A 17,597-nucleotide genomic window follows, 5' to 3' on the forward strand; every position below is an offset into this window, starting at 1 on the left:
CTAGATGGTCTAAAAAATAGTGAAAAAAAAAAAGTTTAAAAAATAAAAAAAATTAATAAAATATTAAAAATTCAAATCACCCCCCTTTCCCTAGAACGGATATAAAACATAATAAACAGTTAAAATCACAAACATATTAGGTATCGCCACGTCTCAAAATGCCCGACCTATCAAAATATAAAAACGGTTATGGGCGGCAGTGACCTCCGAGGCGTGAAATGGCGCCCAAATGTCCGAAATGCGACTTTTACACCTTTTTACATAACATAAAAAATGAAATAAAAAATGATCAAAATGTCGCACAGATCTCAAAATGGTAGCAATGAAAACGTTGCCTCATTTTGCAAAAAATGACCCCTCACACATCTCCAGGTACCAAAGTATGAAAAAGTTATTAGCATCAGAAGATGGCAAAAATGTTTTTTCTTTTTTGTACACATACGTTTAATTTTTGAAAATGTATTAAAACACATTAAAACCTATATAAATTTGGTATCACCGCAATCGCACCGAACCAAAGAATAAATCTGAGGTGTTATTTTGAGTGCACAGTCAAAGTCGAAAACATTGAGCCCACAAGAACGTGATGCACGTGCGTTTTTTTTTCAATTTTTCCACATTTGGAATTTTTTTACAGCTTCGCAGTACACGGCATGTTAAAATAAATAACATTACGGGAAAGTAAAATTTGTTACGCATAAAATAAGCCCTCACACAGGTCTGTACACGTAAAAATGAAAAAGTTATGGATTTTTGAAGTTGGAGAGTGAGAAATGAGCTGAAAAACCCTGCGTCCTTAAGGGGTTAATGACCCCATTATGGAAACTACACACCTCAACGTATGAAAATCCACTTTTAAGAACTTTGTTAACCCATTAGGTGTTTTATGGGGGTTAAAACAAAATGGAGGTCTGGTCTACAAATTGTAATATTTTTTGACAATACATTCATTTTGGGTGGAAAATTAAACATTTTGTAATGGATTCAATGGAAAGTTTGATACCCAATTCCTCCCGAGTACACTGATACCCCATATGTGGTGGTATCCTGCTGTATGGGCGCACGGCCGGGCATAGAAGGGAAGGAGGCGCAATGCAGCTCAGATTTGCTTTGTCACATTGTACAGGCTATAATTTTTTTTTTTCTTTTTTTATTGTGGACCTATAGGGGCTTATATTTTGCCACATGAGATGCACTTTTCTGGTACATAAAAAATTCCCATTTTACAGAATAAAAAGTAATTTGGCAAAAATGTAAATTTTAGCATCACCGACTTTCATATGCATAACTTTTTTATTTTTTGGCTGACAAATCTGGTTAGGGGCTTTTTTTTTGTGAGAAGAGTTGTTTTTTTTTTTATAGTGTTCTTATTTTAGAGTGCGTAACATTTTTTAATCACTTTTTAGAGCATTTTTTTAAAGGTATTAATTAAAAATGATCTTTTTTCGGAATGTTTCTTGCATTTTTTTCCCCAGTGTTTACCGTGCAGGTCCAGTAACGATTCAGTTTTTATTATACAGATTGTTACGGACGCAGCAATACCAAATATGTGGGGGGTTTTGTGTGTTTGTTTTTTTTACTTTATTTATTTATTAAAGTGTCATTTTATGTATTTTTTATTTATTCTAATGTGTTAACTTTAGCGTTTTTTAACTTTTTTTAACTTTATACATACTTGAACTTGAACCAGCGAACCACTGCTCCACAATACTTTTTCATTTTAGATCAGTGTAAACTGTCTGAGCATGTAGAGCATGCGTAGACAGTTTACAGTCAGACCCGAAGGGATCTGAATGCCAGAATCATCGGGCAGCACTAGGCAGACTTCGGGGCTTCCCAGAAGTGGATCGGTTCCCCCGGTAAGCGGCACGGGGGATCCGATCCATAGCAGGAACACCCTTACACACTACGGTCATGCTTGACCGCGGCGTGTAAGGGGATAACACCCGCAATCAGAGTCTGCTCCTATCGCGGTTGTTACAGCGCCGAGTCAGCTGTGACAGGCAGCTGACAGCCGCTGCTTCTGGTGCCGGCTCCGTTCGTGAGCCGGCCCCATAAGCTGGACGTTATACTACGTCCCAGTGCGCTTAGCATCTAGCCGCAGGGACGTAGTTTAACGTCCTGGTGCACCTAGGGGTTAATAAATTGGAAACAAAATGTTTTGTATAAGACATGCAGGTTTTTTTTTTTTTTTATGAAAATGTTTGTTGCTGAGACAATGGTACAGGGTAGAATACAATCTTAATATTGTCATAGCATCAATTTAGTCTACCCTTGAGAAAAACATTAAATACTGTATTTAAGCAGAAATATTATACTATGTCCATCTTAACTTAAAAGTAGTTAACAGGGACATGTGCAGAATTATACTTATTATTTATACCTGCTAACTATACCTGAAGGAATATATATATAGTACACAACAATATAAGCAACAAAAACAATCCCCTAAGGAGACACCAGGGTCAACAGTCAACTGTATGCACCAGGTGATCTCCAATTGGTACCGCAGTTTATAGACCTAAAACAGTACTTTAGCGGATACCAAATGATTGCAAAGTACTGACCACTATAAATCAGATATTGAAAAGCAAAAAGTGGCTATATTAAAATATAACTTTTAATTAGGTCAAAAGATAAAAAAAGTGAGACATACAGATCACACACAAATAACAATGAATGACGCCGCTCAGCTATAGACCACCATTACTCAATAGAATGTAATCGTGTATAACCAGAACAAGAGTAGCATGGATTAGTACTCATACAAACAGGACACAGCTGGTTCAGCCATTTCATGAGATAATACTATCTCACAATGCTCTTACAAATGTAGTCGTGTATACCGAATGTAATCGTATATAACCAGAACAGGAGTAGCATGAATTAGAACACAGCTAGTTTAGCCATTTCATGAGATAATACTATCACACGATGCTCTTACAATAAGGAGAGTGGATCACTGGAGCCTTGTGCAAAATAACCACAAATGACATAGAGAAAAAACAAAATGAAATGATCTCACCCAGTCATGCAGCTTGATGGACCATGGCTCAATTGTGATGATGGGATGATTCAGGACAGGTTGCCCCGATGTGGAGAGGTAGCCCTAGTCTTCACTTCTCCTGTCACCCCTTTGCTCCCACCCTGACAAGGGCGGTCCCACACTTGCCCTGGTGTCTATGCTGTCCCTAGATGTCCATAGGGTATTGAAAAACCTTTCAGGCAGATGTCATTAAGTCCCAACGCGTTTCCCCCGGTTTCTTCCGGGGTTCATCAGCGGATACCAAGCACATGGTCACTCGGCACCGGATAAAGTTACCGAGATCAATGCCTGACGAGTGCTTCCCCGAATGTAGGGGTAAGCAATAGTGATAATTGGCAGTGGCCGTTCCTCCAAAAGACCCGGCCGTCACTGGCGTGCGCGGTGTCCCATTGCGCATGAGCCATTCAAGTAGTGCGCTTCCGGCAGTGAGGCCCGCCCCCCATGTGACGCGTACTGATGCCTATGACGCGTCCCTCGTCATGGGAGTGGGTGGATACTCTCAGATATAGATCGGACACACAGGGATTTCCCTATGTATGAGGTAACCGGTTATTCGTGACCCCTTATTGTCCGCAATGCAAAATGTGACATTAGTCATAATAATAGCATATATGGAGAGAGAGTACTGTCTAGACGGAGTTTAAAAAAAGGGCTAGAGCATGTATTACATACCGGAACCATAGAAAGGGGTAAGATGCACATCAGTGAAAATTTATATATTTGGAAAAGATATAGACTTAATCGATTATAGAAAGCAGGCATAACTAATGACCTCATTGAGGCCTTTTGGTGCCACCGTATCTAGACGGAATATCCATCTTGATTCACAGTGTAGCAATTTTTTGTCCCAATTACCCCCACGTATGGATCTATCAATCCTCGTGATGCCATGAAATTTCAGTACTTGGCCTTGGCCAAGAATGAGGGAATAATAGATGAAAATGAATATAGTTTCCTGCTACCATCTAATCCAGTCATGGCCACCTTTTATGCCCTTCCCAAGGTGCATAAAGGGTTTGATCCCTTGAAGGGACGACCAATTGTATCGGGGGTTGATAATTTGACACAGAATTTAGGCATCTATTTAGACAAAGTACTTCGCCCTTTTATCATAGCCTTACCCTCATACACGAGGGATACACCTGACCTTCTTCGACGCCTGGAGGGTATATATTTACAAAAGGATACCATCCTGGCAAGTATAGATGTTGAGGCGTTGTACTCATCAATACCACATACAGCAGGTCTTACCGCTGTCACCTATTTTCTGCGTTCAAGAGGGACACAGTATCATGGACATAACAGCTTTATATTACAAATACTGGAATTTTGCCTTAACCCCTTAATGACCGCCCTATCGGGAATCTACGGGAAGAAGATTTCGGGACATCAGGTCAGCATAGTGCCGGTGTCGGGCTGTGATATCACAGCCCAGACCCGGCACTAACACCCGGGATCGGAAAAACTCTGTTCCCGGATGTTTAACCCCTTACACGCCGCGGTCATGCTCAGTTACTTACACTATACACTTCAATAAGGCTTGAATAAGTGATCGGATGAACGCTTGTTCAAGCCAAAAGGTGGAAAATATGTGAAAGTAAAAAAAAAAAGATTAAATAATTTTATAATAATAATAATAATTAAATAAATAAATAAAATAAAGTCTCCCCAGTTACACATATAATGCAAATACAGTATATAAAACACAAAACACACGAAAAATTTACATATTTGGTATCACCGCGTCCGTATTAATCTGTACAATAAATCTAAATCCATATTGAACCCGCTCGGTGAACGACAAAAAAAAAACTACGAAAAACTTCCCGTAATAAACAATCATCAAACACCATCCCAAAAAATGTTCTAAAATATGATCAAAAAAAGCTACGTTCCCTAATATGATACGACTGAAAAGAACAACTCTTTTTGCAAAAAATAAGCCCTCAACCAGGTCTGACAACAGAAAAATACAGAAGTTATGGCCCTAAAAAGTTGTCAATAGTAAAAACAATGCAATATTCTCCAATATTGGTTTTGCTCAGGAAAATTGAGCAAAGATAAGAAAAACGATATAAATGAGGTATCACCGCAATCATAATGAACCAGAGAATAAAGATAAAATATTATTTTTATGTTACGGTGAGCGGGGGGAAAAAAATGCTAAAAATCCAAAATAAAAATTGATGATTTTGTTTGTGTCCCCCTTGAAATAGTTAATAAAATCTCATGAATAAGCTATAGACCCACAAAATGAATTATCTATACATTGTATCTCACCCCTGTAAAAAATAAGCCTCATATGTTTGCATTACCAAAAAAAATAAAAATGTATAGGTAGTACAATGTGACAATACAAATCTGCTGTGAATGGTGCCTCCATTCATTCTATACTTGGCCGTGTGCCCATGCAGAAGTTTACCACCATATATGGGGTATCAGTCCACTCGGGAGGAATTGGGCATCAAACGTTGCAGTGCGTTTCATCATTTAATTTATTCTGAAACTGTCAGTTTGGCCTAAATGAATGTATTTTCCCAAAAAATTCTATAGTTTCTAAATCGCAGGTCCATATTGTTTTAACCCATGTGAAACACTTAAAGGGTTAATGGACTTAATAGAAGTTGTTTTACATACGTTGAGGGGTGAAGTTTCTATAGTGGGGTCATTTATGGGGTGTTACTATTATTTAGGCCCTTCAAAGTCACTTGGAAGCTGAGTTTTCCCTCAAAATGTGAGTTTTAGCAATTTTCATGAAAATGAGAAAAATCACACCTAAAGTTCTGCACCTCGTAACATACTAGAAAAGTGAGAGGATGCATAAAATATCATCCCAACATAAAGCAGATATTCCGTAAATGTTAATTATCAAGCTTTTTAGTTTTACTTCCTGTCTGGAAAGCAGAACATTTCAAACTTGGAAAATGAAGAATTTTTACAAACTTTTGCCAAACTTTCACTTTTTTTCAGAACAAATCGCAAAACTTATCACTTAAACTTTATAACTAACATGAAGTACAATGTGTCACGAGAGAACATTCTCAAAATCACCAGGATATGTTAAAGTGTTCCGAAGTTATAACCAATTATTGTGAGACATGTCAGATTTGAAAAATCGAGTCTGGTCATTGAGCTGAAAACTAGTGTCGGTGATAAGGGGTTAAAAGAAATGTATTTCTCTTCAACGGTCGATACTACCACCAGCTCAGGGGCACGGCAATGGGTTGGCCTTGTGCGCCAACCTATGCCAATTTGCTCCTGGGCTGGTGGGAGGAGACCATCGTATTCTCGGATGTAATGAGCTCAAGTAGCCAGTGAGATTTGGCTACGCTACATTGATGACATATTCATCGTGTGGGGTGGCACTAAGGGGGACTTCAGTGACTTTGTACACTAAACAAGTCAGACCGATTTTGTGTAAGGGCAAACTTATATGCATCCCTAAGGACTGGGTTCTTAGGGATGCATATAAGTTTGCCCTTACACAAAATCGGTCTGACTTGTTAGACACTAAGAGACGTCAGGAAACTGATAGCCACACTAGACTCATTACGACCTTTAACAATGGCGCTCAAGCAGCACGAGACATTGTAACTAAATACTGGGACATACTACGCATGGATCCAGACATCAAAGATGTCGTAGGACCATCCCCTTCTATAACATACCGGAAGGGACAAGCCCTGAAAGATCGTCTCGTGCATAGTCACTTTGTCCCAAGTAGACAGAGCACTTGGCTTGATGCACATAGTACTAGAGGTACTTATCGCTGCAGTGGATGCGTAGCATGCCCCTTCATTATGAATTGTAAAAGATTTACCTCAAATGTGACTACTGAGACCATTGACATACTCACATTTATTAATTGTAAATCGGAAGGGGTTATCTATAGGGCTGTCTGCGACTGTATCATTGAATACGTGGGAAAAACGATTATGCAGTTCCGACGGAGAATCGGTGCCCATCTATCTGATATAAGAAATCACCATGACACCCCCATAGCAAGACATGTGCATGACCAACATGGAGGAGATGCAAAAGTACTGAAATTTCATGGCATCACGAGGATTGATAGACCCATACGAGGGGGTAATTGGGACAAATAATTGCTACAATGTGAATCAAGATGGATATTCCGTCTAGATACGGTGGCACCAAAAGGCCTCAATGAGGTCATTAGTTATGCCTGCTTTCTATAATCGATTAAGTCTATATCTTTTCCAAATATATAAATTTTCACTGATGTGTATCTTATCCATTTCTATGGTTCCGGTATGTAATACATCCTCTAGCCCTTTTTTTAAACTCCATCCAGACAGTACTATCTCTCCATATATGCTATTATTATGACTAATGTCACATTTTGCATTGCGGACAATAAGGGGTCACGAATAACCGGTTACCTCATACATAGGGAAATCCCTGTGTGTCCGATCTATATCTGAGAGTATCCACCCACTCCCATGACGAGCGACGCGTCATAGGCATCAGTACACATCACACGGGGGGTGGGCCTGACTGCCGGAAGCGCAATACTTGAATGGCGCATGCGCAATGGGACACCGCGCATGCCAGCATAGAGACCCGCGCACGCCAGTGACGGCCGGGTCTTTTGGTGACGGCCACTGCCAATTCAAAGTTATATTTTAATATAGCCACTTTTTGCTTTTCAATATATATATATAGTACAAATACATATTGTTCTACAGCCATGCTCACTCAGTAACCTTTACTTTTGTTCTTGTGTTCTCTTACCACTAAAAGGAATTTCATATGTTAAGTTAAGCATATGCAACATTCAAGTGCTCCATTTTTTAGACCAAGCCAGAGGATTCCACCAGCGGCATCAGCGTGGTGTGGGGGCCACAAAGTTCAGCCTGACCCATGTCAGTCTATCAACACTGGATGCATCGCCCGATTACAGAAATGCTGCCCTACTGCTCCTGCATCTATGTAGTCTTGGCTGCCTCCACCACCCGCGGATCCGGCTGCTCTTGCCCTCTTGTCTGGTGCTGCACTCTATGCATTTCACAGCCACCTAGACCTATGCTGCCCCTGTATGGCCTCTGCGACTTGCCCGCTTTGAGTGGCACCACTCCTGGGAACTCTCCAGCACCTTCTAGTCCACAGCATCGGAGGAAACAGACCAGTATTGTCTGAAGACCAGCACACTATGCGAGGAGGCCTATGGATGTCTTGTCGTCCCATGTGGTGTGGCACCTCTTTAGCATGAACACTAGAGAAGACATGCGCAAACACCAGCCCACAGTGAATTCCCAACATGCTGCCCCCCCTGGTTCCCATAATGAGACCAGCACCACATCAACAACACCGGATTACATCAGATCATTAGTCAAGTGTGATAGAGCGCTGGTACCTGGTTGCACTCGGCACCTGGAGCAGCTGTTGAGATCTAAGTTCCAGTACCAACCAAAAAACCCAACCAGAACTCCCACCTCACATTCATACCCCAATTTTAGGATCCCGATTCCATGTACCCTGCAACTATTAATTTTATATTTCTAGTTATATTTCTGTATTTTAGTGCTGAAATTGGGATAAACACAGTACGCTGTATTTAGGTGGTTGCCACACATGGCAGCTTAATGCGCCGACACTATTGGAACAGTGGACAGTGACCCGAACAGCTCTATGTATGTATTTATGTATGTATGTATGCATGCTGGGGTGTCCCACGCCTGTCTGCTGCCTGAGGGGAGCCAAAGAGAGACGCCCCCCACCCATATATTTAATATATCAGGGAGTGTCAGGACCAGATCCATCATATTGGTTTGGTGTAAAAATAAAGCCATGCAAAGTGCATCCAGCGTGCCACCATGTGGTATAAAATGCATCCAGCGTGCCGCCATGAGGTATAAAATGCATCCAGCGTGCCGCCATGTAGTATAAAATGCATCCAGCGTGCCGCCATGTAGTATAAAATGCATTCATTGTGCCGCCATGTAGTATAAAATGCATACAGCGTATCACCATGTACTATAAAATGCATACAGCATACAACCATGTAGTATAAAATGCATCCAGCGTACCGCTGGGGGGGGGCGTTAGCGGAGCGGGGTTAAGACTGGAGTGGAGGGGGAGCCGGGAGCAGAGAGCTGAGAGCCTGTAGGGGGGGATACGTTAGCCCAGCAGGGTTGAGATGGGAGTGGAGAGGGAGCCGGGAGTGGAGAGGGAGCCGGGAGCGGAGAGCCAAGAACCGAGAGCCTGGAAGGGGGATACGTTAGCGGAGCGGGGTTGAGACAGGAGTGGAGGGGGAGCCAGGAGTGGAGGTATGGGCGAGAGCGAAAGTATGGGGAGAGTGGGGGGCGGCAGCACACTGTCAGGCGGCGGGAGCATGGTGCCAGACAGAGCACTGGAAAATGGTGCTGGCCGGCCGGCATTTGATGCAGGCCGCCAGGGGGCGGCGGAAGCTCGGTGCCAGCGGCATTGGGGGGGGGGGGCGGGAGCAAGGCGCAGGTAGCGTCGGGGAGCAAGGTGCCTGACAGAGGGCTGCAACGCGGTCCCGTCAGGCATGCGGGAGCTCCGTGCCAGCCGATGCCGCCCTCTCGTTGAGCAGGAGGCGCGCCACCTGAGGCGAGATGCTCAACTCGCCTCATGGCAGGTGTGCCCTTGTATGTATGTATGTATGTATGTATGTATGTATGCCTGTAACCATGTAATTAACAAGACTAAGTAAGCAACAAGTGAAACCTCTTTTTTGTTTTATTGATTGGGTGTAACCATATTGTCTGTAATTGTAGTTACTGCTAAGCCTGAGCACTGTGTACAAAGTCATTTCTCCCCTGGGGGTTCAATAAAGTTATATCAAATTGTATTGTATAAACTCTTACCGAGCCAAACACAGCCATACAGCTCTACTCGTAGACAGACATTCATAGAATGGTCAGTAACTGGGATGAAACGTAAAAAACGGGCAATTATAGGAGGCTCTAGGTCCTTTAACACTATGTCATATGGGTTGACATTGCCATCAAGAACCTGAAAGAATAAAGATCATTTCACAATAGCATGTAATTTAACATCAATAATAAGTACATTTTACTATTAGAGGCCTATCCCAAATCTACTTTGTGACATTTTAGGACAATGTAATGCAATCTTTAGAAAGTTGTCTTATCTGAATGACACTATGGGCCACATTTATCACTTTTGTACGCCTAAGTGTATTAGTTGTGCCTAAAGTCTGGCGCACTATTTTGCCCAAATTATCACAGGCTACCACATCCCAGAATGTTTAGGCCTGAACACAGTTCAGGCACAATTTTAGATTCGGCACTTACATGTGATTCTGCTACAAGCTCCTCTCTGCTTCTCTCATATCCCAGAATGAAGAGAACACTCACAGCAGCACCCAGGTGTGTGACACCCAGCACCCAGTGATCTCAGCAGAAGCTTCTCCTGGAGGGGATCCCCCAGTGCTGGTCTCCTGCTGCACCCCTGTAATTCTGCACAGTATCTGCACTGGTGTCTGAGGGGGATACTGTGCAGATTTACATGGGGGACACTTGTCTGTAGTATCTGCAACATTCTGCAAAGTTCTTAGCTCTGAGCTGAGGATTTTGCAGAATGTTTTATAAATATAAGGTGATGAACTGTAAATAGAGTCTGCAGGTCCTGTCTGCAGCGTATCTAATGTCTGTATTATCTGTTCTAGTGTCTGGCTGAGCTTTGCTGCTGGGAATGAGGGGCTCAGTGCTACTTCTCAGTTTACGCCAACTTCGGGCTGGAGTGTTTTTGCTCCTAAATGAATATCATGAACATCTGGATTTGTAGGATAGATGAGGGAAACCTGGTTATTTTTGCTGTTGGCGTTTAATCACAAAATGGCGCAAAAACGGTGCGCCAGTATGAAAAGGCGCAAAAACAACAGAAAAAACAGGTGATACATGTGGCCCTATGTATGCTCAATTTTGGCAAGAAATGAAACTCTGAGTAAGTTCTGTGATACATCACAACAATTCATTTCAATTACACTGAGAATGTGAGTATTAAAGAGTAACCGTCATTTAAAAAAACTTTTTATATGTTGCAGGACTTGGAATTTAAAGCCTTTTTGTAATTGGATTGGTTACCCGAATCTTGCTCTTTGCACCTGTATACAGCAGTTTTCTTTCTGTTTTCAGCCTCTCTCAGCAGTCCCTGGCCATTGCTATGCTCTCTCCGTAGTCTCAGTGTTGAAGACGGAGTGAGAATTTACATGTTAGCCATGCCCCCTCTCTCCACTGTGTAGTTGAGAGACACAGTGCATGCACTGAAATAAATCCAGTCAGAGTTTCACTGCAGATTCTCCCAGCCTAAATCCTGTCTCCTGTCTGCTCCCCACAAACCATCTAGGTCAGTGATGGCGAACCTTTTCGAGGTCAGTGCCCAAAATGTGACCCAAAACCCACTAACTTTTCTCAGTGTCAACATGGCAGTAACAAAGCTGCCTGAGTGCCCTAATACCGTTCAAAGACGGTAGGGCCTAGCTCTAAACCAACCCTAATCACACCTTCTCACTATTCCTAAAGCCCCAGGCAGCCCAAGATGGGTCTCTTTAAAATAACACAGACTGTCTGAGACTGCAGTTTGCCATGTCTGGCAAACTCTGTGCCTGGGAAACAGCCTAAGTGCCCAATGGGAGGTCTCTGAGTGCCACCACTGGCACCCGTGCCATTGGTTCGCCACCACTGATCTAAGTGATCTCACTCCTGTGCTGCCAGGAGCCTTGTTCACATAAAATAATAAAACAAATGACACATAAACTAATTTCTCACCAGCACCATTGCCCAGCTCAATATATATAGAACCAATACAGTAAGAAATGTGACTGGATTTTCCCAACAAGTGCCTGATATATATAGATATAGATATAGATATATAGAATGGTATATCTACCAAACTCAGTAAGAATAGTGGTCACAAAACAATCCAGTAACTGTTGCTGCCAACAGAAAGCATTACTAAATAATACTCAGTGCATATAGATATATATGAGATAGAAGATAGATAGATATGTGATAGATAAATAGATGGAGTGTATTTTAGATGATATGATAGATAAATAGATAAATGAAAGGAGGTAGGATAGATAGATAAATAGAAAGATGTATGTATGATTGATAGATAGATAGATAGATATGATATATATATAGATAGACAGATGATAGAGAGATAATAGATAGATGTATAGATATGAGATAGATAGAAGTAGTGAAGAGGCAGCACTCCAATAATTGTAGAAAAATGGTGATCCGCACCTTTCTCAAGCATAACAAATGTGACACAACTCCAACTACTTAAGGACCAACAGACCTGCTGATTGGTCAACCATAAAGTGAAACAAAATTTGATAAAACATTCAAAGTGAATCCAATTGTATAATATAAGAATACATGTACCAGTTTTAAAGTGCATTGATATTTCATACATTATAATAAAAAGTGCAAACAGTGAAAAGGTGACATAGTGCTTTATTACAACATCAAACCCTTCCCATTGGTATTCAGACCTGCCCCACGTCTCCTTGATTTCATTCAAAAAATTACTTTGTTTATCCGGAACCACCTGTAGCCGTGCGCCATAATTCGGTGCGATGCCGGAAATAGTAAATTTGAACAACAGAAGCGCCGGAAGTGATGACATCGGTGTGTACGTCAAAACTTGCGCAGGCGTATTAGGTATATGGCATTAGCGGTCGCCATCTTGGAGTAGGGCAGCCCTTTTTAAACAGCATACGTTAGGATGTCAAGAGGTAAATATAAAGAAAATGAAGAATAAAGGCGCATGTTAAATGGTTGGACAATTCTTATGGGTCCTAGTCTGTATAAGACCCAAAGTATGTCTAGTACCGCCCAATTGTCACTGATCCATCACTCCACAGATCTGTGTCGCCATGGGTATACAGTACTATACACCTCAAAAGTGTTGTCGCCAATTGGGATAATAATCCCACCTCCAATAATCATCTGTGTAAGTGTGGGGACTTTTATTAGGGTTGTCAAGAAAAAACATAATTCATATAGGAGACGTGAAAAAAATTGGTCCGTCCGTTATTTGTAAACAACTGTCCCTGAAAAAACAGAGATTTCAAAATTAGTTGGATGAAATGGAGGTTCTCCCAGTAGAATATACACAATATGAGGGTACAAGAGAAACATTAGGACAATCAAAGTAATTGGCAATTTCATACATTCCACAATATACTGGTGATTGTGCATAAAGAGAAGGATATTTTAAATAATGCTGGTAACATAGTACTCAATATTAAGGCCTTATGGCTGTAAAGTGTTTAAAAGGTGTATCCATTGAAGCTCACGTTTCCTCAATAATAGTGCCCTATCACCCCCTCTTCTTAGGGGAGGGACATGGTCAATAAGGATAAACGGCAATTGAGATTCGGTGTGACCCTTCTAAAAAAAAGTCGACTCACTGGTAAGTCCTGTTTCTTCTTGCAGATCGTATATATTTATGATGTGTGATCCTGGTTTTAAAGTCATTTGTCGTTTCGCCAATATATTTTAGTCCACATGGGCATGATAACATATAAATCACATAGTAGCTATTGCATGTAAGGTAATGGCGTATCTTATAAGTTGTGCCATTGTGTGAAAAAGTTTCACCCCTGTGCATTAATGCACAATTAATGCAAGCCCTGCAGGGGAAGCTACCGAGTTGTGCCCATCATGCCCCTTTGTCTAGATACCTTTATGGTCCCACGTCACATTTGACAAATCGGTCGCCAATATTTTTTGCCCCTCTATAAGAAAAGAGAGGGGGATGTCGGAATTCTGTAACTCCAGTGGGTTCCTTGGTTAACACCTTCCAGTGTTTTTTTTATGATGTTAGAAATTTGGTTGCTTTTATCAGAGAAAGTGGACACAAAGGGAGTTCTGTCTATTTTGCGTATTTTGTTTTTTTGGTTTAAGTAAATCTCCTCTGTCATAAATATCCGTCAATTTAATATTTTTGTGAAAAATATTTATTGTTTGGCAATCAGTTTTACACTCAATTGAAAGCGGTCACCATGGGGGCAAACATGCCCTCTAATTATACGAATATCATGATGGCAATGCTTGAGGAGGACTTTGTCTATGTGTCCCACCACTTCCAACATGCCAGGGAGTGGTGGATACATAGACAATGTTTTCCTGTTATGGTCTGGTACCATTGAGGAACTCAAACAGTTCCATATGTATATCAATACCATCGGTGAAGATATAAAATTAACAGTTGTGTACTCTTCTAATTCCATTCAATTTCTTGATGTCACTGTGTCTTATGAGAATCATGTATTACACACAGACCTATTCACAAAACCCACTGACAGGAACACCTTGTTAAGGTATTACAGTGCACACCCACGACATATGTTAGAATCACTGCCGTTAAGCCAGTTCCTTTGGGTAAAGAGAATCTCCAGTAATGAACAGACTTACACTCACCGGCCACTTTATTAGGTACACCTGTCCAACTGCTCGTTAACACTTAATTTCTAATCAGCCAATCACATGGTGGCCACTCAGTGCATTTCGGCATGTAGACATGGTCAAGACAATCTCCTGCAGTTCAAACCGAGCATCAGTATGGGGAAGAAAGGTGATTTGCGTACCTTTGAACGTGGCATGGTTGTTGGTGCTAGAATGGCTGGTCTGAGTATTTCAGAAACTGCTGATCTACTGGGATTTTCACGCACAACCATCTCTAGGGTTTACAGAGAATGGTCCGAAAAAAGAAAAAACATCCAGTGAGCGGCAGTTCTGTGGGCGGAAATGCCTTGTTGATGCCAGCGGTCAGAGAAGAATGGGCAGACTGGTTCGAGCTGATAGAAAGGCAACAGTGACTCAAATCGCCACCCGTTACCACCAAGGTAGGCAGAAGAGCATCTCTGAACGCACAGTACGTTGAAATTTGAGGCAGATGGGCTACAGCAGCAGAAGACCACACCGGGTGCCACTCCTTTCAGCTAAGAACAGGAAACTGAGGCTACAATTTGCACAAGCTCATCGGAATTGGACAGTAGAAGATTGAAAAAAAAAAGTTGCCTGGTCTGATGAGTCTCGATTTCTGCTGCGACATTCGGATGGTAGGGTCAGAATTTGGCGTCAACAGCATGGATCCATCCTGCCTTGTATCAACGGTTCAGGCTGGTGGTGGTGGTGTCATGGTGTGGGGAATATTTTCTTGGCACTCTTTGGATCCCTTGGTACCAATTGAGCATCGTTGCAACGCCACAGCCTACCTGAGTATTGTTGTTGACCATGTCCATCCCTTTATGACCACAATGTACCCAACATCTGATGGCTACTTTCAGCAGGATAATGCGCCATGTCATAAAGCTGGAATCATCTCAGACTGGTTTCTTTTTTTTTTTAAACTGATTTTATTTTAAAGCATGCTTATATCATACATGTAGTGCACATTGAACATATCATACATTGCACATTGAACATATCATACATATCATTCAAGCAAACAAGTACAGAACTTGCATTTCAGTATGTACAGCTGTATCGTTCTGAATAAAGACATTGTCTTTTTATTATTACAAGTCTCGCCTCCTTCTTGTTTGCCTGAAAGAACTTGTTATGCCATGTATTAAGTGAGTAAAATAAAAAAAGACCACAGCTGTGACCAGAACAATAACGCAATCTTACCGGTCTCAACCGTGTATTAACTGTTATAAACAAAGAACAAAAGAAAAACTTGTCAGCCTTCTCCAATAGGTCGGTTCTCCTCCACATCCAGAATCTCCCACCCTCCCCTCCCAATCCCCCAGGGTTAGTCAGCTAGTCAAGCCAGGGATAACTTCCACCTTTATAGGGGCACATCACTTTATCAGCTTTGCAGTATCGTCTCACCTATTGGAGATGGTATCTCTCAGTTCTTGTCTAAGTCTACGCGCCGAGTAGTTAGTATCTCTTGAGTTGCACCAAAGTCCCCACACCTGTTCAAATTTATCGGGGCGTTTACGATGTTTATACACCAGTTTTTCATATGATAGAATCTGATTAATTTGTGATTTCCACATGCTCAAGCTTGGGGTATTGGGGTCATACCACCGTAGGGCAATGCACTTTCTGGCCATAAATAGAGCTTCCCTTTGGTCTCTTTACCGAATCATATTCCTATCTTCTTCAGAAAGTAGGCCTAAAAGGCATCCCTCAGGTGACTTAGGTACCGGGATGTGTATTAGTGTGGATAAGAAGTTAGTGATGTTATTCCAGAACTCCTGTATGGGAGGGCAAATCCAGCTCATGTGCCATAAATCAGCCCCTAGCTCGCCACACAGGGGGCAGGCGGTCGTGGGTACGCGGCCCATCCTTGCCATACGCACTGGTGTTAGGTAAGCCTGATGGATAAAGTATAGCTGAATCATTCTGTTATTTACAGAGGGGGATACTTTGGTGTGTGCAACTAATAAGTCATTGATAGACTCCTCTAAGGATGGGATGTGTGCCTTCCATCTGTCAATCACCGGCAGACTATTGTTTATCCCTTTCTCCTGGGTGAGATGGGTGTACAAGGCAGATATAATGCCTCTAGGACCCTGTGTTTTACATATCCCTTTCAGCGGGTATGAGGAGATAGGTGTCCTAGGAGATGGGAACTGAGTCTCCAGGGCATGTCGCAGCTGGAGAAATCTGTAAAAGAAATGCCTCTCTAGCTCAAATTTCTGTTGTAATTCCTGAAAGGAATGTAGAACGTTTGCCTCAAATACATCCGCAAGCGTGCAAACCCCTATGGCCTTCCAGAGGTGTTCCCCCTCTAGTGTCTGTAACTGTGGTAGGGATGGGTTATTCCATAGTGGTATTTCTGCTATTGTATCTGTGAATCTCAAAATTTTAGTCGCCGCCTGCCATACTTGTCTGGCAAGTCTGTGTAAGGGTAGGAAGGGAGGGTCAAGGGCAGGGTTGGGTACCAACACTGGCCATAGACTGGAACAGCCTAAATGATGCTGGAGGTGGTGTTTCGCATTTGGTAAAATTTGTTCTGCTACCCAGTGTCTCACATATTTGAGTTGTCCCGCTATATAATAGTGGTAGAAATCTGGTAAAGCCATTCCCGCTTCATCTTTAGGGCGTTGCAGCATAGAGAGGCCAAGCTTAGCTCTAGAGGTTCCCCATATGAAGATGCCTGTGAGAGAGTGTAATGTCTTGAAGAATCTTTTTGGAATTGGAACTGCAGCGTGCTGCAGTACATACAGGCATTTAGGAAGAATGATGAGTTTCACTAGATTAATTCTACCAGCGGTTGAGAGGGGAAGGGTTTTCCATGCTTTGTATTTGTTTTTGGCGAACTCCAGAAGTGGGTCTGTCACTCGTTTGCTTGTGTTGTGGTATGTCTTGTATATGGTGACACCTAAGTAAGTGAAATCTGTGACCACTCTTAATCTTTCTACTACTTCCGGACCTGTCCAGGGAGAGGAGCCCAGCGGCATAAGAACACATTTGGTCCAGTTCACACATAGGCCCGAGTACTTCCCAAATTCGTTTATAATAGATATGGCATGCGGTAATGTGGTCGTGGCGTTGGACATGAATAATACCAT

At 42.0% G+C, this 17,597-nt stretch overlaps 1 protein-coding gene across 6 annotated transcripts in view; it reads right to left on the reverse strand.

Moving 5' to 3' along the window:
• DDR2 (discoidin domain receptor tyrosine kinase 2) overlaps nt 1–17,597 on the reverse strand; it is a 440,458-nt gene that overhangs the window by 266,371 nt on the left and 156,490 nt on the right. For all 6 annotated transcript variants that reach the window (XR_011850418.1, XM_072128535.1, XM_072128532.1 and 3 more), the window contains one exon: nt 9,898–10,045. Coding sequence is in view for 5 of the 6 variants with exons in the window: in XM_072128535.1 (XP_071984636.1) it covers nt 9,898–10,045 (148 nt within the window). In the remaining variant the exon portion in view is untranslated. The remainder of the gene's footprint in view (nt 1–9,897; nt 10,046–17,597) is intronic.

The sequence above is a fragment of the Engystomops pustulosus genome, chromosome 10, assembly GCF_040894005.1.
Source record: "Engystomops pustulosus chromosome 10, aEngPut4.maternal, whole genome shotgun sequence".
Taxonomy (NCBI): Eukaryota; Metazoa; Chordata; class Amphibia; order Anura; family Leptodactylidae; genus Engystomops; species Engystomops pustulosus.